Source organism: Onychostruthus taczanowskii, unplaced genomic scaffold (genome assembly GCF_017590055.1).
Source record: "Onychostruthus taczanowskii isolate IOZ18803 unplaced genomic scaffold, ASM1759005v1 scaffold18, whole genome shotgun sequence".
NCBI classification, from domain to species: Eukaryota; Metazoa; Chordata; class Aves; order Passeriformes; family Passeridae; genus Onychostruthus; species Onychostruthus taczanowskii.
In genome coordinates this window covers 13,226,160-13,252,686 of record NW_024499017.1, presented here as the reverse complement: position 1 = coordinate 13,252,686, position 26,527 = coordinate 13,226,160, and the positions used below count along the sequence as shown (strand labels likewise).

At 52.0% G+C, this 26,527-nt stretch overlaps 1 protein-coding gene across 1 annotated transcript in view; it reads left to right on the top strand.

Annotated features, from left to right (window-relative positions):
- Positions 1–26,509, top strand: part of FANCA (FA complementation group A) — a 33,693-nt gene extending 7,184 nt beyond the window's left edge. Inside the window, exons 10-43 of the mRNA XM_041400885.1 lie at positions 1,364–1,430; positions 2,073–2,185; positions 2,801–2,877; positions 3,331–3,472; positions 4,337–4,470; positions 5,819–5,929; positions 6,605–6,700; positions 6,794–6,853; positions 7,605–7,693; positions 8,108–8,168; positions 8,260–8,309; positions 9,339–9,415; positions 11,453–11,557; positions 12,063–12,205; positions 12,662–12,732; positions 13,814–13,913; positions 14,825–15,024; positions 15,160–15,256; positions 15,877–16,053; positions 17,033–17,106; positions 17,647–17,775; positions 18,226–18,292; positions 18,503–18,669; positions 18,934–19,039; positions 19,961–20,020; positions 20,348–20,452; positions 21,043–21,155; positions 21,851–21,992; positions 23,012–23,074; positions 24,253–24,358; positions 24,627–24,702; positions 25,067–25,208; positions 25,769–25,858; positions 26,392–26,509. Coding sequence (XP_041256819.1) covers positions 1,364–1,430; positions 2,073–2,185; positions 2,801–2,877; positions 3,331–3,472; positions 4,337–4,470; positions 5,819–5,929; positions 6,605–6,700; positions 6,794–6,853; positions 7,605–7,693; positions 8,108–8,168; positions 8,260–8,309; positions 9,339–9,415; positions 11,453–11,557; positions 12,063–12,205; positions 12,662–12,732; positions 13,814–13,913; positions 14,825–15,024; positions 15,160–15,256; positions 15,877–16,053; positions 17,033–17,106; positions 17,647–17,775; positions 18,226–18,292; positions 18,503–18,669; positions 18,934–19,039; positions 19,961–20,020; positions 20,348–20,452; positions 21,043–21,155; positions 21,851–21,992; positions 23,012–23,074; positions 24,253–24,358; positions 24,627–24,702; positions 25,067–25,208; positions 25,769–25,858; positions 26,392–26,499 — 3,518 coding nt within the window. The 3' untranslated portion in view covers positions 26,500–26,509. The remainder of the gene's footprint in view (positions 1–1,363; positions 1,431–2,072; positions 2,186–2,800; positions 2,878–3,330; positions 3,473–4,336; positions 4,471–5,818; positions 5,930–6,604; positions 6,701–6,793; positions 6,854–7,604; positions 7,694–8,107; positions 8,169–8,259; positions 8,310–9,338; positions 9,416–11,452; positions 11,558–12,062; positions 12,206–12,661; positions 12,733–13,813; positions 13,914–14,824; positions 15,025–15,159; positions 15,257–15,876; positions 16,054–17,032; positions 17,107–17,646; positions 17,776–18,225; positions 18,293–18,502; positions 18,670–18,933; positions 19,040–19,960; positions 20,021–20,347; positions 20,453–21,042; positions 21,156–21,850; positions 21,993–23,011; positions 23,075–24,252; positions 24,359–24,626; positions 24,703–25,066; positions 25,209–25,768; positions 25,859–26,391) is intronic.
- Positions 26,510–26,527: the final 18 nt, after the last annotated feature.

Genomic DNA, 26,527 nt, shown 5'->3' with positions numbered 1-26,527 from the left:
TGGGCACTGCCAGCCCCATGCCTTGCCCCAGCTCTGGCAGGGAGCGCTGTCTGTACGCTGAGATGCCTCAGTGAGCCCTTCTAAAAAGGGAAAGCTGCAAGAGAAATGCTTTATTATTTAATATGCATGAATCCCATCTCAGGTGGCCCTTTAACAGTCGAAAACCAGCCCTTCTCAGCAGAGGAGTAGTGATTTTGGAGGAGGAGGAGGAGCAGGCTGTTGGCAGTTAGACAGGAGTCTGCATCCTGCTCTTCATTTGCCCTTCCCGTTTGCGCAGCCTGCGTGCCTGCAAAATGCATTACAGGAGGTTTATGTAAGATATTTTATTAGCCCATACTTTTGGGTCATGTCTGAGGGGTCCCACTTCGTTAATCTTTGGAGACCATTAGGATTTTTAATGTAAAAAAATTTCCTATTACTGGGGACCTTCACAGGAGGAGAAGGACAGGCTGGGAGTAGCAAGGGAGCAATGTGCTCACTGTAATGATCTGGCAGTGTTGAACTGCTGTGCCTGAAGATAAGCTGAGTTTATCTCCTTTGCTTTATTCTCCCCTACTTAACCTTAAAGTATTCCTCAGCAGGAGAAGAGGCTGTTACATCCTAAAGCTGTTTTGGCATGTGAGGGATGTCTGGTTCGCTGCCCCTGCTCAGTACATTTTCTTTGCAGGGCTTTTTTCTTAACGAAGCCATTTGAATACACAAACCAAGCTCCTTTAAGAGTTGAAAGAGGAGGGTTTTCGAGGCAGGGTGGCACAGAGCAGAAGTGCTGCTGCAGCAGGCTGCAAAGCAGAGGCTTTCCCAGTCCGTGGGCTCAGAGAGGTGTGGGCTGAGCATCGTCAAGACAACGCGCTGCGCAAGCTTGCCAGCCTGTTCCATCTCTGCCCGTCCTTTTGGGGCACCTCGAGCTTCTGAAGGAATTCCTGCCGTGCAAATGGCACTTTACAAACTCGTGGTCCTCCCCCAGCCTGCCCTTTTGTCTGCACCGAGGTTTGCAGGGTGCCTAATTCAGCTTGTGCAGATCCCTGCCTGCAGCCAGGCTTCACGGTGCTCGCACTCACACAAGCATTAGGGCTGGCTTTGGGAATGAAATACTGGTTTACATGCGTCTTTAGATGGCTCATTATTAGCATGTTCTTGGGAGTGTTTCTTAATTGGTTCAAGGTCAGTGGTAATAGTTTCTGAGTCTCTGTGTCACTTTGGAGAAAATCTGGTAAGAATTTAGCACTGCTGAGTGGTTTCTGCACTTTTCCCTAGCGGGGTCACCTTTGTAAAGGGGCACAGATTGCTCATTCCTGTTAATTCCCCTGTGGGGTTTGTGTCACAGTTCTTTTCTCATTGGGTTTTTGTGTGTTTTGGGCTCCAGGGGTGCTTGATGCTGTTGGTAAAGAGAAGCAGGAAGATGTTTCCATGGTGCAAGCTGTGAGGTTCTGGTAAGGAACGTTCCAAACAGTGTCAGGAGGAGGTTTTTATCCACTGTTGCACTTCTTACTGAAATAGGAGCACTGCTGTGGGGGTGTTTTTTACTTATTTACACACCCCTCCACCTCTTCCAGTGCTATTTGTGCTTGGTATTCTCCTCTAATAAAATATGTGCAGACAAAAGTGCTTGTAAAAAAGGGCCAGGTAGGAAAGTGGATTCTGGCAGTGCTGGAGCCAACCCTGGAGCTCCCTCTTGTCATGCCAGAAATTCCCCATCAACTTTCCTCAGTGCTCCTGGGCAGAAACACCTGGAAGGTGAAATCATCTCCAATTCCAAGCTTGTTTTATTTAACTGCTTTGTACATGTCACCTTCAGCCCTGTGCAGGGATACCCCTGAGACTCACATTTGTAAATCTGATGGCTACACAGTGTTGAGTAACCCATTCATTGTTTTGGGGTGGTTTTTTTTTAATACATACCAAAAAGTGTATATTTGTGGCAATTTGAGAAGATGGATGTAGCATAAAAAATAAAAATTCCCCCTAAGCTGCACCTGGTTGTTCCTATCGCATCAGCAGTGGTAGATCACATTTTATCAGTGCCTGGCTGATCACCTGGCTGACACTTTCTGGTGTCTCCTTGTCCTTTGCAGGCTCAATGTGTTCAACGTGTCCCTCTATGGAAGCGTGGCTCACCCGGATTCCTTGAGGCAGTTTTTCAGACACACCCTCACCGAGGTTCTCACCTACAACCCCGTGCTGAAAGGTGGGAATGGGCAGGGATGGGGGTCTCCAGGTGTCTCCAGGTGTGTCCAGAGCTCTGTCCCACACTGAGTGGGGCCCAGCCTGGAGGAGCCAGAGCCACAGCAGCCTCCAGGCTTCTCAGCTCCTTCCTGGGGTCTGTAAGGAGCTGCTTAAGCAGTGTGCCAAATCAGGCAAAAAATGTCATCTGAGGGTCATAGTTCGGGAGAAAATTTTGGGCAGGAAGGTTCTAATGCCAGATCAGTGATTGTGAAGCTTGATGTTTTTAGGAAGAAATATGTTTGAGCTATGAAATCTGCTGTAAAGTCCCCAGGAGCTGTGATCTGGAGCTGCTTGTCTGTTGTGTGGGAGAGCTGTGTCAATGCTGGCTCCCAGATGAAAGAGGTTAATGAGGGAAAAGCTGATTCCTTGCTGATTCTCTGTGCATGTGCCTTGTCAGCCTATGCAGGTGGGATCACAAAAACAGCTCTGGGGTGACAGTGCCACAGTGGAATGGCCCAGTCCTTGTTCCAAAGACTGATGGGAGACAGAACTCCACTGGGCAGTTTTTAAAGGGAAACCTGTGTGTTTTGGGTGTGTTGTAAAACCTGCTGCTGAAGTTTTGTTTCTGTGGGTGCAGTGTCTGATGCCATCCAGATGCAGAAGGAGTGGAGCTTCACCAGGACTTCTCCCCTGCTCACGGCTCTGTATCGCAAGGTACGTCTGCCTGGTGCCACTCAGAGAACTGTGTTGTGTTGGGCTTGTGTCCACTGGAAAACCTGAAATCAGATTACTGGAAATTAGTGCAACATTATCCAGTTGCAGAATCCAAACCAAATGCCAGAAGCTCTGGGAGGAGGAAGCATGAAGGAAAGGAACAACAGAGGTTTTTGCTGGTGCAAAGCAGTTAATGAGAACAAAGATGCTGATTGGAGATGTGAATTTTCACTGGTACAGAGCAAGACATGAGTTCTGAAAGAATGGGAATTTTACTGTTTATTGTTGCTGGTGCTGGTTCCAGTCCAGGCTGATATTTGGGCCTGGGAAGCTGATCCAAAAGCTGCAGGGCAGCTTGCAGAAGTCACAGAGAAGCCTGTCAATCTTGTGTGCATTCCCCTCTTTCTCGTGGCTGTATGTCCTAGCTAACAGCAATTGCCATCACCCCTCCAGCTGTTGGTGGCATTCAGTGTGAAGGAATCCATCTGCCAGCTGCAGCAAGTCCTGGAGACCCACGAGGTGAACTGGCAGCACGTGCTGTCCTGTGTGTCCACGCTGGTGGTGTGCCAGGCTGAGGCTGAGCAGCTCTTCAAGGGTAGGTGGGCACTGCCAGCCTGGCGTGTGCTGGGTGGGCACAGGGCAGTCAGCTTTTCCACTCACACTTCCCATGTCCGTGGTGATGGGAATACCTCGTACCTGCCACTTCTCAAACTCTGTGTACAGCCCAGGGTGGTGGTTTGATAATTACCTTCATCATTAATTGGCATCGTGATTACTGAACCTTGGTTCTAGCTCACCTTTGCTAGCAGAGCTTGTTTGTGAGAATTCCTTACTAATTATCCCAGTGCTGGACTCCCTGCAGGGAATCCAAGTGTGTTTGACAGTCAAAAGTGCATAAAAAAATAAAATCAAACCCCAGGGGTCCTCCAGGCTGCAATGCATGTCCTGGTTCATGTTTTATCACAGATATTTGTCTTCATTTACTGCAGAATATACAGCACTGTTGTCAGACAGGGGCTCTCTGCTGTTCTGCATGGAAAAGAGCAGCAGGACAGGACAGCTGCTTTTCCACTCACACTTCCCATGTCTGGTGATGGGAATGCCTCGTGCCTGCCACTTCTCAAACTCTGTGTACAGCCCAGGGTGGTGGTTTGATAATTACCTTCATCATTAATTGGCATAGTGATTACTGAACCTTGGTTCTAGCTCACCTTTGCTAGCAGAGCTTGTTTGTGAGAATTCCTTACTAATTATCCCAGTGCTGGACTCCCTGCAGGGAATCCAAGTGTGTTTGACAGTCAAAAGTGCATAAAAAAATAAAATCAAACCCCAGGGGTCCTCCAGGCTGCAATGCATGTCCTGGTTCATGTTTTATCACAGATATTTGTCTTCATTTACTGCAGAATATACAGCACTGTTGTCAGGAGCAAAGCGTGAGGTTATTGTTTTATGTTCCTAGATCTACTGAGCCATCTCCTGCTAAAGGCCTTTGGGAATTATGACATGGAAAATATGATCACTGCCTTCCTGATCGCTCGTCAGGCTGCTCTGGAGGGCCCTGCTGTCTTCATGCCTTACTCTGAGTGGTTTAAGGTGAGACTGAGTGAGGCCTGACTGGTGAGCTTTGCTTTAATTGTGCATAAGGAATGTTCTGCTGCGTGGAGAAAGCCTTGTCCCAGACAGGATAACCAGGAACGAGAAAGGGGAAGAAAAATAAAAACCAAAAGTACAAGGGATTGTGTTGATATTAGGAATGATTGAATATTTATTACTGCCTTTGTGTCTGCAAAGAATAAATTTACTTGGTTTTCCCCAGTTTTCCCTCCTTTCATCTTTTAAGTCCACCTTGCCTGTTCTAGTTATTTGCTAGGAATGCAGACATGTAATTCCTGTTATTATCATCACCTTGGATGGATTTCAGTATCTTGATAAGCAGCACTGTTGTTATTGCATAAGGTGGGGGTTGTGGCAGAGGAAGCATTCCTGTTTCCTGGAGGTTTGCATGCAGCTGTAATTGCTGTGTTTGACCTTACAGATGATTGGTTGTTGCTTTTAACTGTAAACAGGTGGGTATTTTAGGGATGCAAATCTCCACGCAAATTCAACCTGGATACTCCTTTGTATGAGTTTGCAAATCTGAGCTCAGCTTTGGCTGATAGAGTGTCCAGGAGGTATCAGAAGGTAAACTGGTTGTGTTCTCTGTAGTCTCAGACTGGTTGTTTTCCTTAGAATGCCCAGATAAACCTGTGTAGAAACCTGCAGATTTGTGGTTCCCTCATGAATATCAATCTTTTGGTGTTCTCATGGCAGCAAACTGCCACAGAGACTTCTGTAAATCACCATGATCCAAGGGAGCCCCTCTGCTCTGGAGCCAGGCTGGGAGAGCTGGGGGAGCTCACCTGGAGAGGAGAAGGCTCCAGGGAGAGCTCCCAGCCCTGCCAGGGCGTGAAGGAGCTCCAGGAGAGCTGGAGAGGGACTGGGGACAAGGCATGGAGGGACAGGACACAGGGAATGGCTCCCATCGCCAGAGGGCAGGGATGGATGGAATGTTGGGTAGGAATTCCTGGCTGGGAGGGTGGTGAGACCCTGGCACAGGTACCCAGAGCAGCTGTGGCTGCCCCTGGATCCCTGGCAGTGCCCAAGGCCAGGCTGGACAGGGCTTGGAGCAGCCTGGGACAGTGGAAGGTGTGGCAGGGGATTGGATCTAGGCAGTCTTTAAGGTCCCAGCCAAACCATTCCATGATTCTATGAACTTTCTCTGGAGACTTTTCCCCAGATGTTTGGCATTGGTGTGCTTGGTTATCTCTCTGGAGACTTTTCCCCAGAAAGGTTCTCCTGACAGAAATGGGATGTTTGGCATTGGTGTGCTTGGTTATGGCACTGCTTGGATGAGGATTCTCTCCACACTGAAAGGCTGTCTTGCCATGTTCCCCTGTTTCAGGCTTCCTTTGGGAATGCTGGTGGCCACCACGGGAGCAGTAAGAAATCTCTGGTCTTCCTCTTGGAGTTCCTGTCAGAGCTGGTGCCCTTTGAAGCTGCTCCATACCTGAAGGTGAGAAGGTGCTGACAGAGATGGTTTTAGGTCCAGAACTGCCCCAGAGTCACTGCCCTTGTGCCTTTCAGTGGGTTCATTAGAAATGTTGTTATAGTAATTGCATTGCTTCTGGTTCATGATTCACACCCTTTTCTTTCTGCAATAAGGAAGGACAAGATTATTTTTTTGATGGGGAGAATACCTTTCATGGGATTAAGTTTGAGCACTTGGCTGATTTTATTTGTCTGTTGTTGGGAAAAATTATGTCAGTTGCCATGAAAAGGATCAATCCTTAACCAAGCAATAACACCTTCCTTGGGGAGTATTTGAGGTGAACATTTTCACTAGAGGACATGAGACGCAGACACGCTGCTGTTTTCAAGGCAGAAAAAAGGGAAGTTTATTTTCTGACTTCAACATTTACAGATTTCCAAAGGTGACAGTGGATGGGAGGGTGAAAGTGCCACCTCTTCAATGACACTGGACAAACCAACAGTTTATCAAACTTCTCTTCTTCCATGAAAGAATGCAAAACAATAAGTTGTTTACAGAAGGTGTGTGAGAAAGTTTGCCACAAGAATGCAAACATCAGAAGGCTTTAAAAAAATCTTAAAAAATCAGTCAGAACGAGTTAGAATTTTACCTGGGTTTCCTGTAACAATGGCAGACCTGGCTGTGGCTCTCACCTCTCAGGTGCACATCATGTTCCCACCCTTTGTGGCCGCCAAGCACCGCTCCCTGCTCCTGGACTACATCACCCTGGCCAAAACCCGGCTGGCCGACCTCAAGGTCAGGAAAGGTTGTCTTTTTTTTGGGAAGAGCTCCTTCTGGGCCTGTCAAGCCCTGCTGTGAGTGACCAGCTGCACCTCTGACCTCCCACAGGTGGCCATAGAGGACATGGGGCTCTATGAAGACCTCTCTGCCCCCGAGGAGGCCGTGCAGGTACTGCTGCTCTGTCTCCCTTCTCCCATCACCACATCCCTTTTCCTCTGGAAAAGCACTGAGGTTATCAACCTCTCTGCCACTCCAAAGCTCAGCGTGCTGCCAAGTCTCCAGCTTTAAGCCCCAGGTTTTGCTGGCCATAAATACAGGATCTCCCCAGTTTTCGTGAAAGCTGGAGTCACATTTTGTAGGTGTCTTGATTCTTTTTGGTGGAGCACTCCATCTCTGTGGTGTGGGACCAAAGTGTGGGTATTCAAAGGAGATTTGGAGGTGGAATCTACACTCTGCAGTGTCACACTGTGGTTCATGATCAATTTTGGGTAACAACAATAATTTATAAGGAAGTGTTTGACTTTATTATTCCTTCCTACATTCTGATCAGAGGAAGAGGCCTCGCTTACATGATTACATTAAATACAGGCTGGAGGCAGGGTAGCTGAATATAATACAAGAAACCCAGTCCTGTGATGAACTCACAGGCATAAGCGAGGATTTAATTTAATTTTTCCAAGTCTGGTCTGGTTGTCAGCTGAGAAACTTGTTGCAGCTTGAGGTGTCTTACAACTCAAACGAGAGAAACCCGGGGTGTCAGTGCCTCTGCCTGCAGGCACAGGCTGGAAGTGGGGATGGTGTGTCTTAATTCCACATCTACAACTGAAATGGAATCACAATAAAGCAAGTTCAGAACAGAAGAGGTAAGTTCATCATCAGCCTTGGTTTCTCACATCTCTCTCCCATTCCTGTGAGGCAGCCCGAGGCCCAGGCGCTCCGTGATGTTGAAAAGGCCCTTCAGATATTTGAAAACACCAGGAAGATCCCAACCTCTGTGATAGAAGCCAGGTACTGTGTGCTCCTCAGCTCCTCCTGGGCTTAGCTGGAAGAATAATAATAATAATATAGTAACAACAATAATTGTAGAAGCCAAGTCTGAATCAAAATAAGGACCCAAGAAAAATTGAGGATGTGAGCAAGGGAGGTTTGGGGAAGTTCTTCCCACTTCCTGAGGAGTCATCTTAATAGAGGGTGTTTGTGGGGAGAGTGAAAAGGCACATTCCCCTGTGCAAAAGAAGTCCAACATGATTACAATAAAAAGCAAAATGAAAGGAATTAAAAACCATTGGCTAATCTGAACCTGGTTTATTCACATGACCATGAACATGTTGTATTTGCAGGAGCCAAATGAACTCCTGAGGTGTGGAGGTGGCACTTTGGACCCTTGGCGTTGTTAACACTTTGCTCTGTTTATTTTCTCAGCATTTTCAGACGACCATATTACACTTCCTGGTTCCTTCCAGCTCTGCTCAGGCCCCGTGTGGTCAGTATTTGGTTTTTTCCCTGCCCCTGCCATCAGCTGTGTGTTTGTACACAGACAATTTGCCCCTGACCTGCCTTTTCCTCTCTTGCAGCTCCCTAAAACCCCAGATGGACGCATGGCTTTTATAGACTCCTTAAAGAGGTATTCATGCATCCCAGAGTTGTTTTCTGTGCTGCTGGGCTTTCTTTTTGGGACATTTGGTATCAGATTATCAGAGGCTTTGACACCTGGGTTACAACCAAGCTCTTGGCAGGGCTTGGTGGCCCAGGTCCGTGGCTTGCAGGGGTGCATGGAGGAGCTTATCTGTGTGGTCTTCAGGAGTGTAATTAGTCCTGTGGCCACTGTGAAATCATTATTTAGGAGGCACTCTGGTTCCAGGCCAGGTACATTTTTATGCAAATCTTGAAGGACGCAGCTGAATATAAAATTTCCTCAGGAATAGGAGCTCCCTCTGTGGAAGGCTCTTTGGGAGGGGAGTGAAAGATGAGACTGAAATGTCTGCTAATGCTCAAGGGGCACCAGGGTGATGCCTCAGGAGGACACAGCTCCTCTCAGGACTCCAGCTTGCCCTGCATGCATGTTTAAAAGTGCTTTTCTGCACTGCAGGAGCAGCTTTAGTTTACATCCAGTAGTTCCTCTGTAACCTCTCATGAAGGAAGAATGTTTGCAACACTGCCTGCAAATGAGGTGCTCGGCCCTGCCTTGTCATTCCAGTCTGGCTCTAAAATTAAAGGCTGGATCATTTAGTGAAATTAAAGCTGTGAGGGAAGCAGCTGAGTTCTGGGAGCCTCGTGGGACGTGCTCTGCCCTGCAGAGAGAGGTCACACCTCGCTCTCAGCACGTTCATGTTGTACATCTGTGAATGCTGCATCTCACAGCTCGCTCTCTTACGGGATCTTGGACATCAACTAGACATGAAACAGGCACTGAAAGATTAATTAGTGACATGTACAGTGTTGGGTTTGTGTGTGCTACACGTGTGCAGTGCTTGCTGTGAAAGCCCTGGGTAGAAATCTCTGCCCCTCATGTCAGATGATTAAAAAATGCTTCAGATGCTCTTTATGCTTCAGAGTCCCTCTAATTACATTTCATAGAAGGGCTGTTGTTTGTGCTTATTTAATAAAGGCAGTTTGTGGTTATGCAGGGTAATAAATCTCTTCTTTTTCACAGAGCTGACAAAATACCTTCAAACCTGTACTCCACATATCTGCAAGCCTGTCATGCTATGAAAGAGAAGGTGTTACAAGGTAAAAAAATACAACATTTACTTGTGGATCAATGTGAAATGTTAATTTTTCCCCTGCTGCCCTCCTGAATTGAAAATATTCAAAGATTTATGGCTGAATAGGTATTTAATCCATACAAATAAGTGCTAAGCCCTTTATGTTGTAGTGAGGTGTTAAATTCTTACTCCTGCAGTGACTTTTTCTGCCAGCCCTGCCTGGGTGGGATTTTTGCAGTGCCTGGGAGCCCTGTGCTGTGCTGAGGCTGCAGATGATGCCTGAGCCTGAGCTGGCTGAATTCCACCTCCAAGACCTTTCCATGAATCAGCGTTTGCAGCCTGAGCCCGGGCTGGGAATTGCTGTGCTGGGAGCCTGCTGTGCTGATCCCTTGTGCAATGACACTTGTGCTGTCCTGGCATCCTCTTTTAAGAGGGGATTAGGGAGATCTGGGGGGGCAGGAGGGGCTGGGAAAGGGATTGCAGCTCCTGCTTTGTAGATGTTTGGGTGGGAGGTGAGCTCGTGTCCCATGGCTGCAGCTTTACTGGGCAGGATTATGGATATTTAATGAGGGTATTTAATGAGCTTGCTGTTCCTGGCAGCGAGTGGGTGCTTCACACACCCCCTCCAAAGGTTTGCACACAAGGCAAAGGTCAGGCTGGGCAGCAGAGACGGCTCCCAGAGCGTGGTGGGGAGAAGCTGCAGATCCCTGCTCCATGAGATCAGTGTGCAGCCAAGCCCTGCTCCTGCCCAGGGCCTTTGGGGCTTCCTGGATCCCTGAGGGATGGGATGGATCTATCAGGATGGGATGGATCCTTGAGGGATGGGATGGATCTATCAGGATGGGATGGATCCTTGAGGGATGGGATGGATCTATCAGGATGGGATGGATCCTTGAGGGATGGATGGATCCCTGAGGGATGGGATGGATCTCTCAGGATGGGATGGATTTATCAGGATGGGATGGATCCCTGGGGGATGGGATGGATCCCTGGGGGATGGGATGGATCCCTGATGTCCAGGATGGGATGGATCCCTGAGGGATGGGATGGATCCCTGTGGGATGGGATGGATCTCTGATGGCCGGGATGGATCCCTGATGGCTGGGATGGATCTCTCAGGATGGGATGGATCCCTGAGGAATGGATGGGTCCCTGGGGGATGGGATGGATCCCTGGGGGATGGGATGGATCCCTGGGGGATGGATGGATCCCTGGGGGATGGGATGGATCCCTGATGGCCGGGATGGATCCCTGATGGCCGGGATGCACCCGCAGGATCCCGGCAGCCCCGCGGGGTCCCTGTGCTGCCGCCGGGCTCTGTGGCGCTGCCCGCGCCCTCCTGAGCAGCCTGAGCCATGTCCCCTCCTGTCCCTGTGCTCTGATCCCGTCCCTGTTCCCTGCCCATCCCCGGGCAATCAGGGCAGGACTGAGCCCGGGGCTGCCCCAAACCCCATTGTCAGCGCTCGCTCCTGCACGGGTGACTCAGTGGGCTCCCTACACCTTATTTTACACCCAGCATCAATGTCAACCTTTGTTTTTTGCTGCTCTTGCTGCTGGGTGGTTTACTCCTGGCCCCTGTACAAGAAGCTGTTCCTGCCTAATGAACTCTGGGGGGTTTGGGGCTGTGGCAGTCGCTGGTGGCATCTCTTTCTAGTGGGAAAAGGAATTTCCTTTAATTCCTTCTCTCAAACAAAAAGCCAGAGTAGCCTGGGTCATCTGGAGGAGCTGATGATGTATCCATGCTGTAATGTCTGTCTGCATTCTGAGCCTGACTCCAGTCCTGAGGACAGCAAATGTTTCTGTGAGAGCTAAAGGAAGTGGGAAGAAAACTCTGAAAACAAAACTTTTTTGCCTCTCATCTTTAAAAACTGGACTTTTTTTACAACTAGGCATAAACCATAAATTATTAATTAAATAGCACATTCTGAGTGTAAAAACAAAGCTCTGTGTGTGGCAGACTGACAGTTTGGGGTTTTGTTAGAGCTTCAGGAAAACTAAATTCTGCTTCTGCAGAAAGTGCTTGCAGAGATTGCTGAATGCATTTCCTCTCCTCCTTGCCTAGATGACTCCACAGCAGAGCCCAGCCATTCCAAAGAACCTTTTGAGCAGCTGAAGGCTGAACTAGCTGAGCTCAGGACTCTGGTTGTGGACCAGGCTCAGTGGGAAGGTACGAGGGAGTGCTTCTCATGGACTGTCCCAAAAGCTGCCTGAATAAAGAGTGCCTGGTGCTGGCCAAAGGCACAGCAGGAGTCACTGCCCCTGGCACCTGCAGCTGGTAATCCTTCAGAGCCAATCCTTCCAGCCATGAACATGTACATTTGCATGTCTGATGTATTCCCGTGCCTCACTGGGGTTTGTCTTGGTGGCAGTCACACCAACCTCTGCTGCCCCACTCCCGGGGCTCACCTGGTGACTCTGCCCCTTTGGAAAGCATTTCCCCCTCTGCTGTGAGAGCTGCTCCTCAGGTGTGTTGCTGATAATACTGGCAAAAAATAATGCTGAGGATGCTGATCCACTGTGTCCCAGCCAACACTTTGTGCTTGTTACAGCTTTTCCTAACACACATTTGACTGTGTCTGATTAAAGTTTGTGTTTTGCTCGTTCTCGCTGCTGTGGGGGGCTGTGAACTCTTCACGCCTGCTGTCCTGGTCCCCGTGCCCATGTCCCCGCAGAGGTGGCAGCTCAGCTGGCCGTGGTTTCAGACGGACTGCGGGCTGTGCTGGCTGACAGCAGCCAGGAGGAGGAGGCTGCTCCCTTCAGCTGCCCGCTGCAGGTGGCAGCCCCTGCCCCCGGGCTGGCACCGTGCCACCCCAGCGTGAGTACCAGCTGGCCTGGGTGGGCTGGGCAGGGCAATCATCCGGCTGGAAGGTGTGAAAGGCTGCTTTGTCTGCGGGAAATGCACTTCTCTGCTCTCCCTACCCTGCCCTGCTCACACTGCTCCTGTGTTTTATCCACCTGCAAGTTGCTGGATGGTGGGATCTGGGGGTATTTTCTACCAGAGCAGTCCTGTGATGAGCAAGGCTTTCCTCAACAGCCTTGCCTGGGTGTTTGTTATGTGTTGGGGTCATTCCTGGGCTGTTATGGGCTTAAATTTCCATCCTTAGTGGCAGTGGGTCTGTACAGCTTGTAGTGAATCTCATTGAGCAATTTGTTTCCTTGTTTTAATGTCAGGAAATGTAATAAACACAAAGCAGAAAACTAGGTTTGGGTATCCAGCCTGACAAGCAGGAATTGGCAGTGTGGGTTTTATTCCTGGTGCTTTTTATTTCAGGTTGTTGATCTTCTGCTGACATCATTCTGCCAAACCCTGCTGGCTGCTTCCTCTTTCAACCCTCCTGACAGGTAAGACAGCAGTCCAAGAGCAGGAGAACCCAAACTGGGTGACAACCAGAATTCCAGCACCTGTGCAGGGCTGAGGGGGGACTCTGGGTGTTCCCAGCCCTGGTGCCAGGCTGGCAGCTGCAGTGGAGTGTCTGCACTGCAGGAACCAGTGCACTGAATGAGGCACATGAGTGAATGAACCGAGTTTCTCCTCTGCTGTCACAGCTCCCTTCAGCCAAGTGGCCTCTGGCTCTGCCCTGTGCCCTGTGCCAGGGCTGGGACACCCCCAAGCACTGCTGGGTGCTTCAGCCCAGGGTGGGGGATGGCAGTGAGGCCAGTCCCTGTGCCCTGGAATCCCTTCCCTGGCAGGGCAGGGAGCTGTGGGAGAAGCTGTGTGTCCCAGGGGATCTGGGCTGGCTGGTCAGTGCCTGCCCCTGGAGCTGCAGCTCAGCTCCTCCTCCAGCAGAGCCTGTAAACATCACGGGCAGCATGTCAGTGGAAAATCACTTTGTTGGGCAACAAGGAGGAGCTGGCTGGGATCCCAGCTGCCCTCCCTGTGCCTTGGCAGCCAGGGCATCCTTCCCTCTCCTGCTCTGCTCTGCCCTGGAGCAGATGAATCACTGCTCAGGACCTGACTGAAAACTCCCTGCGACAAACAAGAGTCCCAGGAAATGGTGTCTGAACACAGCTCCCACCTGGCCTCCTCTGAGGATGGGAAAATCCCTCCCTGCCCCTGCTTTACAGCAGGGCCTTGAGATAGCAATTCCTTCTTTATTTGTGTTTTAATCCTGTTTATTGCTGTGCCTCTTTGCCCCATGCCCCAGGCAGCCCCTCCTGTCCTTATTGTCCCCTCAGAGGCCACCTTGGCCATGAGAGGTGCCAACGAGGGTGTGAGATGCCATCCAGTGTGTGAGGTGGGGGTCTGCAGGTGCCCCTGAGCCGAGGCTGGGATGATAATTGTGGGATGATAATTGTGGGATGATGATAATTGTGCTGTGTTTACAGAGGAGCCTGGGTCAGCCCCAGGCTCTTTGGGCATTCCTAATTACCTGTTCCTGTGCTGGGGAGGAATTTCATGAGCTTGTGGTTTCCTGTGCTGCAGGCAGGGCCCGTGCCTCTCCCTGCTGGTGAGGATGATGTGTGGACACAGGAATCTCCTGCCTGCACTCCTGGGCAGGCTCTGCCAGCTCATTCATCACCAGGTCAGTTTTCCAGCCTGCACAATTCCATCCTGCTCCATTTCCTGAGCTGGGGGGCATGGACCTGTCTGGGCTGCACTGTGGGGGCACTTCACTGCCCTCCAGGCTTCCAAAAATACAAAAACACCCTCTTTTGGTCAGAGGAGGCTGCCCTCAGGAACGTGAGGAGAATTTTCCCCTACAGAAATTCTGCTTGTGGAAGGTTAATGCATTCTGAGAGATTTGAACAGGAGCTAAAATAGGCAAGTTTAGGAAAGAGACAAAAGAAAAATGGTAGAATGCTTCATTCCTAAGCCTCCACGTTGAATAATTCAGTTGTAAAAATGTAAAAATAAAACTAAGATACCCCTGTCTGGGCTGCAGCAGTGCATGGTTTTGTTATTAAAGAATTGCTTGGTTTGTTTCCTCTACCCTGTGATATTGCAAGGGTGAAAATAATCGGCTGATAGATGAAATTAGCTGTCAGAGAGGCTAAAAAGCCTTGAGCATCCCCAAATCTGAATTTGCAGTGAATTATTTCCAGTTGCTGTATTACAGAAAGCTCCAGTTCTGCTGTGGGTTGTCTCTCATCTGCTCAATTTTTGCTGCACTACTGTGATCAGAAACAATGTTCTGCTCCTTCACTGAGTCTGAGTATTGTCAGAAAGGTGTTTTGGTACAAAAAAAAGGTATTTCAGAAAGGTGTTTTGGTACAAAAAAAGGTATTTCAGAAAGGTGTTTTGGTACAAAAAAAGATATTTCAGAAAGGTGTTTTGGTACAAAAAAGTTACAATAATATACAAGTGAAGTATTACAGTGTCAAATAAAAGAAATTTAAATGTTACAATGAGACAAAAGGCAAGAATTTTTACCAATGAAATGCTACAAAGTTACTAAAAATATCTTTCCTGCGCTTCACTTTTTTTACCTTCCAGGGTCCTTCCCTCGGTGCTGCTCATATTTTAGGACTGGCAGCTTTTGTGATCCACTTAAATGAATGCAGAGCTTTAATTCCTGGAGTGGAAACCGATTTTGGGGCCTCTCAGGCTGTTCCTGGAAAGGCCCTTTCTGTTTCAGAGTACTGCAGCTCCTTGCTGGTGTGCAGGACACAAGAGTCATTTGCCTTCTGTTTGAGGTGAGCCAGGGCATCCACCCCCTCCTGCTCCCCCGGGATTTTGGGATGCTGGGAAGGCTCCTGTGGAGGATTTTCAGAGCTTGTGGAGGTGGTTGAGCCAAGCAGGCAATGGAGTTCTTTCCTTTTCTCTCTCAGGTTTTGCACTGCAGCAGCAGCTTACCTGATGTGCAAGTTTTCATCCTGCTCTCGTGAAGACTTTTGTGCCTTGGTTCCTCCTGGCCTGATTAAAAAGGTAAAAGGGAAAAAGTTTTGCTGTAACTTGTGAGAAAGTTCAGTCTCAGCCCAACTTCCTGCTGCAGCTCCCTGTGCAAATGTCACCAAGAAAACAGTGTAGAAACACATCTGTGTGCCCTCTCCTCTTGGCCCTGGGTGCCTCTGCTCCCTGGGCAGCTGCACACGAGCACAGGTGGCCCTGGGGCTGCTTCTGGGGCAGCCACTGGGGTTTAATTCCAGCTGCAGCCCCTCCTGCAGGGTGTGCTGGTTTAATTCCAGCTGCAGCCCCTCCTGGTTTAATTCCAGCTGCAGCCCCTCCTGTTTTTATTCCAGCTACAGCCCCTCCTGGTTTTATTCCAGCTGCAGTCCCTCCTGCAGGATGTGCTGGTTTAATTCCAGCTGCAGCCCCTCCTGTTTTTATTCCAGCTGCAGGATGTGCTGGTATTCTTTTAGCTGCAGCCCCTCCTGTTTTTATTCCAGCTACAGCCCCTCCTGGTTTTATTCCAGCTGCAGTCCCTCCTGCAGGATGTGCTGGTTTAATTCCAGCTGCAGCCCCTCCTGGTTTTATTCCAGCTGCAGCCCCTCCTGCAGGATGTGCTGGTTTAATTCCAGCTGCAGCCCCTCCTGTTTTTATTCCAGCTGCAGCACCTGGTGCCACGGCTGAGCTTGGAGGCTCGGGGAGTCCAGTGTGAGGAGGCCAAAGGTGCCCTGAGCTGGAGTTCCCTGTCCTGCCCCTCTCTGAACTACAGGAGAGCCAGCCTGTGCTTATGGAGGCAAGCAGGCTTCCAGGAGCTCTTGAAGGAAAAGGCATTCCAGGTATAAATCTTTTCCATCGCACAAATTCACCCTCTAATTCTCACTTTTTCAGATCTGCCCTTTGCAGTTTCCTTATTGGTGATCAAAAGCTTCTTGTAAGAACTTAATGCCTGAAAGTAAGAACTAAATGCCTGGAAAGTTGTCTGACAGCTGAGTCATGTGGGCTGGGATGGGTGCTGGCTGTTGTTTGATGGGGATGATAAGGTAGAAAGAGAAAACCAGAGGTAAAACTTTTGTGTCCTACTTCTTGGAAAGGCAGGGAGCTTGGCAAGCTGTGGAAGCTCAGGAGCGGCAGAGCAAAGGCCTGTCCATCACCCTGGCTCCCTGCTGTGCTCTCTGGGAAGTGGTGGAGAGGCAAACAAGTGGAAATCCTTGCTTTTCTAGTGCTTTGTGTAAATGGCAACGCTCCCCTGAGCCAGCCTGGCTCAGACCATCTCAGCTTTTCCCTTTGTACCAGCCCTCAAGGTCTCTGATTTGACAGACTCTCCTTTTGTAACCCACTTCCTCTCAAAGCAGTTTGTGCAGAGGGGTTTGTGTGTTCCTAGAAGGACTCCTTGTGCTTGGCTCAGCCTGCAGGGCTGGCACACCTGTGTCACAACCTCTCTTTGCTGCTCACACTGTCTGACTGAGCTGCTTGGCTCGTTTTGCCTTTATTTCTGATAACACACCTTCAGCCTGGTACCTGGCCTTGGAGGTGCTGAGCGTGTTTGGAAGTGTCAGGCCTGTGAGACAGGCTTTATGGGCTTTCCATCAATTTTTGAAGGCCAGCAGGGTTTTAGCTTGAGGTTTTTTAAAAAGAGAAACAGCACAGGAACTTCCTTGGGTTGATGCCTCTTGTTTCTTGTCTCTTAATCCACATGGGATTGTTCATGGAGATGAAGTGAAGTGGGCTTTCTGCAGGGCAGCAGGTGGCTGTTCTGCACAAGTTCTTTCCCTTGCTGTTTGTTCTTCCCTGCTCCTAAATCCTGGCTTTTCCCAGCTGTCTTTCAGAGAGTGGCTGCTGATGGAGCTGGAGGTGTGCCCTGAACAGGACATTCTCTCTGCCTCAGAGAGGTAAGGGCCAAGGGGCTCTGCTGGAGAGGGAACAGTCCAAGAGTGTCCCATCAAAATTAGGGAAAAGCACTGAAGATCAGGAAGTCAGTAAACAGTTGCTGCAGGATACAAATGCCTGCTGTGGTTTGTCCTGAGTTCCAGCACTGCTGGAATGAGGGGTGTGTGTGTTTTCACCTGAGCTTGGAGCAGCCTGGCCTGTCCATGGCAGGGGGTTTGAGCTTGGAGCAGCCTGGCCTGGTGGAAGCTGTCCCTGCCCGTGGCAGGGGGTGGCACTGGATGGCCTTTAAGGCCATTTCCAACCCAAACCATCCCATGGTTCTGTGGGGCTCAGCCTGTGTGTGCAGCCCTTCCAAAACACTTGTCACAAACCCTCCCTGGTTCTGGAAGCTGGGTGGGGTCTGCTGGAGCACTCCTCATGTCTGTACTCACCTGGAGCTTTTATCTGAGCTCACATCACTCACCACTCTTGATGTGTGAGCTTCCCTTTACATCAAGGCAAGGGCACCATTCCAGCAGATTTCCTCCTTTTCCACACTGCAGACAGGATTTCCATTACTGGGCCATCTATCAGAGGTACCTTCCTGCACCTTCTGCTGCTGGTGGCTGTGATGGAGACCTGGAGAAGGCGTGTGGAGTCCTCCTCAATGCCATCCTGGATTCCTCACACAGGTACTCAGGGCCATGAGTGCCCTGTCTGGTGGTGGCCCTGAGGCTGTGCACTGGAAGCTTGTCCCTCCGTGGGGCTGGGGAGCCATTCCCTGCTGGTCTGGCTGGAAGGGACACTGGGAGGTGGCCCTGTGTGACTCACCAGCCTGTGCATAAGCATCTGCTGTGGGTGGCAGAGGTCTGGGGCTGCAGCCACAGAGAGGCCCTGTCTGGCTGTCTTTTAAAAGTTGACTTTGTACTCAGCTTTGTGTGGCCAAACAAGCACCAGTGCCCCGGGGGGTGGCTGGAGCTGGAAAATGAGGAGGGAGCTCAGAGGACAGCCACTGTCTCAGCTACAGCTAATTTAAGGCACAGTGTTTGAGCCCTGTGTTGGTCTGAAGCATCTGACTGTACTTGAACTGTGCTTTCCCCTGGGCTAGCAGGGTGAGTGCCTCGTGTGTCCCCTAATTTCAGGCTGGACCTGGGTGGCTGTGGCCAGTCGAAGACGTCGGTCAGCCCCGAGATTCTCTGCAGGCTGCAGGTGATTTCAGACTGTGGGGTGATGTTTAGTCCTTGAACTTGACCAAAGTGTTCCCTAATTCCTCCCTGTTGGCGAGGCTCTGACCTGTGAGCTGAGCTGTGGGGACTGAGAGGTTTTTGTTGTTGATCTCTGGTTGCTTGAGAGAAGCAGAGGGGGTTTGGGAGCAGGCTGGTGTGTGGCCCTCACTGCTTTCCCCACCACCCTGCTCAGGAGCTGGTGCTGGAGCTGAGGTGCAGGCCAAAGCTGCTTCCAGGCTGCTCAGCTGCCCAGAGACACTTCCTGCTTGGGATCCTCCAGGGAAGGCTGACGGGCAGGCAGCAGGGATCTGCTCTGGGAGAGCAGCTGTGGAGGCAGCAGGAGCTGCTGCTGCACAGGAGGTGAGTGCAGGCCATGCCTCCAGCAGCACTGCTGCTCAGGGCAGCTGCTGTCTGCAGTGTCCTCCCCTCTGATTGCACAGCAAGTGACAGGGACACTGCATGTGCTGGGGACAGCTGTGCAAGGGATACTTATCCCCTGGCACCCACTGGAATTAGCTGTGTTTCCATCTTGGGCTTCCAGTTGCCCTGGATGGGACACATCTTCCTGGGGAGGCTGATTCTCTCCCTGACAGTAACGTGAGTTTTCCTTCCTCCCTGCCCAAGGATTCTGGTCGGGCTCCCTGCATCCACCCTGATCACCACGTGCTGGAAAGGGAGCAAAGCAGTGCTGGACTGTGACAGCTTCTTTTGTTTTGTGAACTCTGAGCTGGTAGGTGTTGTGAACCAAATGGTGATTGCTGATTGGTAAATGCTCTAGATAAAGACCTTAACTTTGGATTTGGGGAAGGAGTTTGCATAAAACTACCCAGAAAAGGTGTGGCTCTTGGAGCAGCCTGGTCTGTGGGAGGTGTTCCTGCCCATGGCCCGTTCCAGCCCAAATCATTTCATGATTCTGTGAATTTGAATTTGGGGAAGGAGGTCGCATCCAAACTACCCAGAAAAGGTGTGGCTTTTGGAGCATCCTGGTCTGTGGGAGGTGTTCCTGCCCATGGCCCGTTCCAGCCCAAATCATTTCATGATTCTGTGACTTTTAGGTTCATTTATTCAGAATTGTGGTGGTATTTGACACTATTAACAGCAAATCCTTGGGAGTCACTTTGTTTAGTGAAGTGGGTACAGACAATCTCAGAGTGTTTCTGAGGAGGCCTGGAAGGGGCTGAGCATCAGCCCTTCTCCAATCCCTCTCTCATGCCAGGGCCTTGAACTGTTTTGCTGTAGACTGAGAGCCTCCTCATCCTCCTGAGAAACATCCAGGGACATCCCTTTCTAGGAGGAGGTCATTTGACTTGCAGGTCCCTCAGGACCCTGCTTTGTGCTCCGTGGAGAGCTGATTTCTACTTACTCATCCTGCCTGGCCTTTGCAGGCCCTCCTGTGCTGTCCTGTTAGGCACAGCCAGAAGCCTCTGTTCCCCCAGGACTGTGACTCCATCTGCTCTGCCCCCGGGCTGGGGCAGGGGCTGTGCAGCTCAGCTCCGCGCCAGTGCCCCGCACACAAACCACCTTCCCCCAGCTGAGCTGCTGCTCAGCACTCACAGGGTGGCTCTGTGCTGGCTGAGCCCCGAAATGCTCTTAGGAAATGCTGCTCCAAAGGGAAGGAGTGATGGTTTTGCTGGTGTTGTTTCTCCTGCAGAAGAACGTCAGTTCCAGGGGGTACGCGCTCTCCTATGACATCACCGCTCACTTCTTCAGGGTAACGCTGCTTTTGGCCCTGCCTCGCTGCTCAGAGGGGCAGGAGGAGCTCTCCTCCTCTGCACCCTCCTTCTGAGAACTCCTGATGTAATTCCGAGGAGAGCAGTAACCGGGAGAATGAGGGGGAGCAGCAGGAGGGGGTGGTGGTGGAGGTGAATTTCAATACAATGCAGCAAAGCCGCTGCGGGGAGGAGCTGTTGGTGGATGTTTCTTTTGCTGAGCCGTGCTGACCCCTACAGTTGTCTCTGATTAGTTTCCACGTCTCAGCGAGGCACTGGAGCAGCAGAGAGGGATGTGTGGAGCCATCCTGTCACTTGTCCTCTTCCAGGGCCTGCTGAGTGCCAGCCAGGACTGTGAGGATGCAGCAGAAGGGGTCAACGAGGCTCTGGCCGCCTGTCAGACCAAGTGCCCCGTGGTGCTCCTCTCTGCAGCGGTGACTGATCTCATTTTGCTGCTCTGACTCTGGGGGAAAGCCAGCTCCAGCTCAGAGAGCTTGTGTTAAACACTCTCCAAGTGTGTGAGGTCCAACAGAAACTCTCAAAGCCTTTGGAAACTGGCAGGGTGTTTTGGAGCCCTGGGTACCACTGATCCCAGCCCTGGTCTCCTGGGGTGATTCCACAGGGGCTGTGTCACAGTGGGAGCTGGGAGGGCTGGTTGTTACATCACAAGCAACAAAAATGCCCCAAAATCCCAGGTTTTGTTCTCTGTCCTGCGTGTAACTCCCTGTGTGCAGTTTTACACAGGATTTGGTGCATGTGTTGAGCGTGGCCATCACCTCTGTGGAGCAGTCCTTTCTTTCTGGCTGCTCCTGCCAGAGGAGTCCCAGGGCACTGCGGTGTGAGCACGGTCACAGCTGACCCTCTGCTTTTCCAGGATGGGAAGTTTCTCCCATTTCTGATGTGTGCATGTGCAGCTTGGGCTTTTTCACTAAGGATAGGGGAAGAACCCCTTTCTCTGAGCTCCTGCAGAGCCTGACTGCAGTCACTGAGCACTAATGCTGCTGGTTTCCATCTTTGTCCCCAGCTGTGGTGGCCGAGGCTGGAGCCAGTGCTTTGCTCTCAGTGGAAGAGACTCTTTGGGGCTCCCCTGGCAGAAGAACTGGACAGGCTGAGGGGCTGGCACAGCTCAGGTACCAGGTGTGTGCCAGGGGTGGAGCAGGGAGCTGCTCTCCTGGAGGGTGGAATGCTCCCGTGGGCTGGGGCTTGCAGGACAGCTCCAGACAGACTCCTCTGGAGGGCTTCACTCAGAATGGGTTGTGACAATGGCTGAGTCTGGCCCTGTGTGTGATGTGGGTCAGAGTGCTTCCCACAAGGACCAGGGAGTCTCTGCAGAGGAGGCTGGAGGGCAGAGCCCTGCTTAGGCAAAGCCTTAGCAGGGTTTTCAGTCATTCCCAGGAGCTGGCACACCCTTTGCTCCCTGGATTTGGGCAGTCTGGGCTCCTGAAGATGCTCACTGGCTGCTTGCTTCCTTTACCTCTCCTTACACTGTCTGTCAGTGCCCTGCAGCTTTTCTCCAGAAGCTGGGAATTTATGTAAGAATCTCCTTGCAGGTTGTGGCAGGTGATGATCACATGCTTCTGTAGTACAGAGTTACTGCCTGCCCAACTGCTGATAAAAGAGGTTTGAGAATGCCTCTGTCTGCTTCTAGACTTTGGCTTTTTTACCACTGTCTCCATGTAGCATCATTCTCCAAAATGAAGAGAATTATTTATTTTCTTGTCCCAGTCACAATTTGCACCTTTGCCCAAGTCCCAGATTTCCTCCTCATCCACAGCAGCACTTTTCCCCCTTTTTTACCTGCAAAGCCATGAGATGTTTGTTCTGTTTCCCAGGTTCCTTTGCTCAGGAGCAGCTTTCCCTGTCTCTGACCCCCCTTGGCTCTCAGCTGCCTTCCTCCACGGGGCCATCCTGCAGCAGTCACCACGAGGACAAGGGACAGAGGCCCTGCAGAGGCTGGGGACTGATGCAGAGCAGGCAAGGCTGGGTGCATTCCATGTGTCTGCTCTTCCCTACACCTGAAAACCAGAAAGAGGAGGTCTCTAACTGGGAGGAGTGGTCCTGAGATAGTGCTGCATCCCTGGTAATCCCTGCTGGGAAATCTTGCTGGTGGATAGTTGATAAAAAGTGGCTGTAAATTGCCAGTTGCTAAATTCTTATCCTCAAGGCAGAGTTGTTCCAGGCTTAAACTTTTACCTCAGACTCTGGGAGGGCTGTTCAACAGCTGCTTTAAAATCTAGAGCTGGAGAGAGCCCTGCAGAGAGGGAGAGCTCAATCCATGGCGTGCCAGGTTCCCTGTCCCTCCAACAACAGCACTCCTTGTGGATTTTAGCTCGGGCAGCTCGGCTGGAAAGTTAAGGAGGTGCAGGAAGTTTGTGAGACAGCAGTGCAGGCATTTTAAGGCTCTGGGAAGTTGTGCTGGGATTCCCAGAGACAGATTTCCTGAGGGTTTTCCCAGGTCTGGTGCAGGAAATGGCTCAGGCTGTCACCTCAGTGCAAGGGGAATTCTCTGGAGGAAGCTGGGCTGCTGCCCTGCAGGTCTGGCTGCCGGTTTTCCAGGGTCAGAGCTCAGCCTGGGGAGTGTCCCTGTGCCAGAGGGACACAGGTGACAGTGCTGAAGCAGAACCTGGGCCTTGAGTTCACTCTGGTGGTTTTATTGCTGCAGGCAGCAGCTCCTCTTCCTGTGGGATTGGCTCCTCCACTGATTGTACTGGGCTGGAGCCAGAAGCTGCCAGTCAGAACTGGTGCCACTGGGTACACTTGGCACACAGGGAATTACTGCAGCTTTCACCTCAGAACTCCTGGAGGGTGCCAGGGGGAGTGAGAGCCATGGGGGGGCTGGGGGTAGCTGGTCCCAGCAGGTGAAACACTCCCTGGTTCATCCAGGTCCAGGCAGGGAAGGCACCTGGTGAAATGTTGTTATTCCCTGACTGGAAAGGCCAAGTTCTATGTCACCACCACAGGCACAACTGACAGGCAGCCTCTTCTCCTTGCAGCTCCTTGTTGCTCTGCTGTTCTTCTCACTCCTGGATCTCATCTCAGCCAGAATAGCACCAAAGGTGAGCTCAGCCCCAGGGAACTCTCATGGCACTGGATGTGTCTGATCAGCTTGGTTTGCTGCCCAAAAATGCTTTGCAGCAGCACTGGGAAGGCTGGGAGCTGGTTCTGCCAGGAGGAAGGGAGCAGCACCACCCCAGACAAGCCTGCTGAAAGCCCTTCTGTTCCCATCAGATTAAACCTGTGTTTTCCTCTCACTGACGTTATCTCCCCTCTCACTACTTTTATTTCTCCTCCTGGATGATTTATTATTTCCAGTTTGCTGCTCAGACTTTACACCTCCCAGGTAGTGCAAGAACCTCGTGTCTCACTCAGCTTTTGTGTAGCATCTCACATCTGTCAGTGATGTTTTTCCTCAGGCTGGAATGTGGTGCTTCGTGGGAGAAGGGCTGCCCAGGAAGGAGGAACATTAGTTTCCAAATGGTTTAATGCTATTTAGTGAAGGAGCAAAGATGACAGGCTGCTTCCAGCAGCTGCCTGCCCTGAGCACCCTGCTGCCTGTGAAGGCTTGTTTCTGTCCCTTTGCTGTCACCTCAGCTTTGAAGTGCAGCCATGTGGGGAGTCACCTCACAGATGGGATCAGGGAGCAGATTCAAAGCAAAAATAACCATCTGGTCTCAGTCTGCCCGTGGGAGAGTCTGGGGGATGAGCCAGGGAGGAGAGAAACATCCTGAGCAGACAGAGCTGGGAGGTTAATCCGTGTGAAATGAGTAATGAAAAAAGAAACCCCACAATAATCCCAAGACATGTTGTCACTAGAAAGGTCAGAGGGAATGGAAGCTGCTCCAGTGGGGTGGGTGCAGGATGTGCAGGGGTCTCTTGGTTAATCCAGGTAGGATGGGGCTTGGAGCAGCCTGGTCTAGTGGGAGGTGTCCCTGCCCAGGGCAGAGGAGTGGAATTGGATGATCTTTAAGGTCCCTTCCAACCCAGACCAGCCCACGGTGCAGCCCTGTCTCGGTGGAGCCCTGGGCTGGCCTGGTTTGGTGAGGAAGGCACTGCCTTGCTCTGGTGCCCAATTCCCCTGGGGGAATCCGGGCTGCCAGGTGAGGGGAAAGACTTGGGATGAATTCCTCAGGTCCTTTAGCAGAGCACTTCATGTGCAGTCTCTTGTGGGGGCTCCTTCCTGCTTTGCTGCAACCACAGCCCCAGAGCAACGAGACCTCTCCTTTCTGACTCCCAGGAAGGAGTGGATTTCCAGACGTCTCTGGGATGGTCCCTGCAGCTCCTGCAGTCCCTGGAAGGGAGGGGCACATCCTGGCCACTGCTCTTCCATTCAGCAGAGGGAGGTGAGTCCTGTCCCCGGGGCTGGAAGTGCACAGTGCTCTCCCTTTCCTCCAGCATGAGGCTGGAGTGCTGCTGGGGTGACCCATCCCTTGGGTTGGGGTGTCCCTGGGAGAAGGGGCTGCTGGGCCTTTGGAAGCAGCACAAAAACCACTTGTGTGCAAGCTGAGAGCATCCTGCTCCTACCCCAGAGCGTGGCAGACCCAGCTGGTGGTGAGGAATGACCAGCAGGTGAGGTGAGGGCTCTGCTCAGTGCTTCTCCCTTCCCTGCAGAGCCCGGCCGGTGCCGCGTCCTGCGCCGCGCGGCCTCGCAGCGCCACACCCGCCTCCTGCCCCTGGCCTTCTTCAGGTACCCGCCGGGCTGGGGGGAGCCCTGGGGGCATGGGGGTGCTGCCTGGCACCCACAGCAGCTGGCACGGGGGTAACAGCACTGCTGGCCTGTAGCTGAGCACAGTTACCTCTTCCCTGAGCCGCAGAACACCGCACCAGGCACGATGCTCTTTGAGGAGCCCTGCACCTTTGGCTAAAGAGCTGTGCCACGGGAGTCCCTTCAGCCCTGTGCTCCAAACACAAGGTTTTTTGGAGCTGACTTTGCTTCCTGGGGTGGCCCTGCGTGCCATGGGACTCACAGCAGACAGGGCAGAGCAGCAGCTGTGTTTGCCTCGTGCCTGTGTGTGTCCCAGAGCTAACAGAGGCCATGTGTGACCCCTCAGCCTCACCCCCAGCTTCCACCGGGAGCTGCTCCAGCAGGAGCCCACCTTCCTCAGCGTGGCACTCCAGATGTACATCCAGCTGCTCCAGCTCTTTGTGGAAGGGGAGGTCCTGCCACAGTCTGATCAAGACCCCACAGAGCACGTAAGCAAAGCCTGGACTCCTTTTTTCTCCTGTCACGGACTCTCAGAATGGTTTGGGTTGGAAATGACCTTAAACCTCATCCTGTTCCACCTCCTGCCCTGGGCAGGGACACCTTCCACTACCCCAGGTTGCTCCAAGCCCTGTCCAACCTGGCCTTGGATGCTTCCAGGGATGAGGCAGCCACAGCTGCTCTGGGCACCGTGTGCCAGGGCTTCCCCACCCTCACAGAGAAAAATTTCTTCCTAACATCCAGTCAAAATCTACCCCTTGCCAGCTTAAAATCTCTTGTAACTGATCCTGTTCTTTAGCTCTTCCTCTTTAGCAGTACTTGCAGCAACTCTCTTGTTCCCACCTTCCCGTGCAGAGCAGAGGGAGCTCGTGCAGGTTCCTCATCCCCTGGGACAGAGAGAACTGCCAGGGCTGCTGCCAAACCCCAAACACCCCTGCCCTCTGAGCTGTGACAGCCCCGGGTGTGGGGTTGTGGCTTCTGCTTCTCTTCTGAAGCAGGGGCTGGGCTGAGGGTGACGTTTTGCCTCCTTCGTCTCTCCCGTGTCGTGCAGGACCCCTTGGAGCTGATCTCTGCAGCCCGGCAGTTCCTGCTGGGAGCCATCCCACGCTGCCCTGCCCAGAGCCTTGGGAACATCCAGCCGGTAGGTGCAGTGCTCTCCCTTTCCTCCCAGTGCGAGCTGGAGTGCTCCCTGGGGCACTGATCCCCTGCCTGTGCCAAGCCCCGTGCCTCCCTGACCCACCTGGGGCTGCCCCTGCTGCTCTGACCCACCTGGGGATGCCTGGTGCTGCTCTGACCCACCTGGGGATGCCCGGTGCTGCCCTGACCCACCTGGGGCTGCCCTGTGCTGCTCTGACCCACCTGGGGCTGCCCCTGCTGCTCTGACCCACCTGGGGCTGCCCCTGCTGCTCTGACCCACCGGGAGCAGGGGCACTCTGCTGCCCAGCCGTGCCACGGCCACACCTTCCACGGTTCCCAGCGCATCCGACCCTGCCCTCGTGTGGCCGTTCCCGCTCGGTCCGAGGGAATAGTCTGGCACAGCCACGGCCAGGAGTGGAAGTTTCCTCCCCCTCTGCCCGTGCTTTCCTGAGAAGGCAGCAAAACGCCCCGGTGTGGCTGGAACTGGCTTTGAGGAAGCTCGAGCAGATCTAAACCGGCTCGCTGCCCTCTCCCCAGCTCCTCAGCACCTGTGAAGAACTCGACCCGGAGCTGGGAGCCACCCTTCTGCACTTCTCACGGCCTGCTGTGGACGTGGAGCTGGAGGAAGAGCTGGAATTCTTCTGAGGAATGGGCTCAGCCCGACACCTCACCT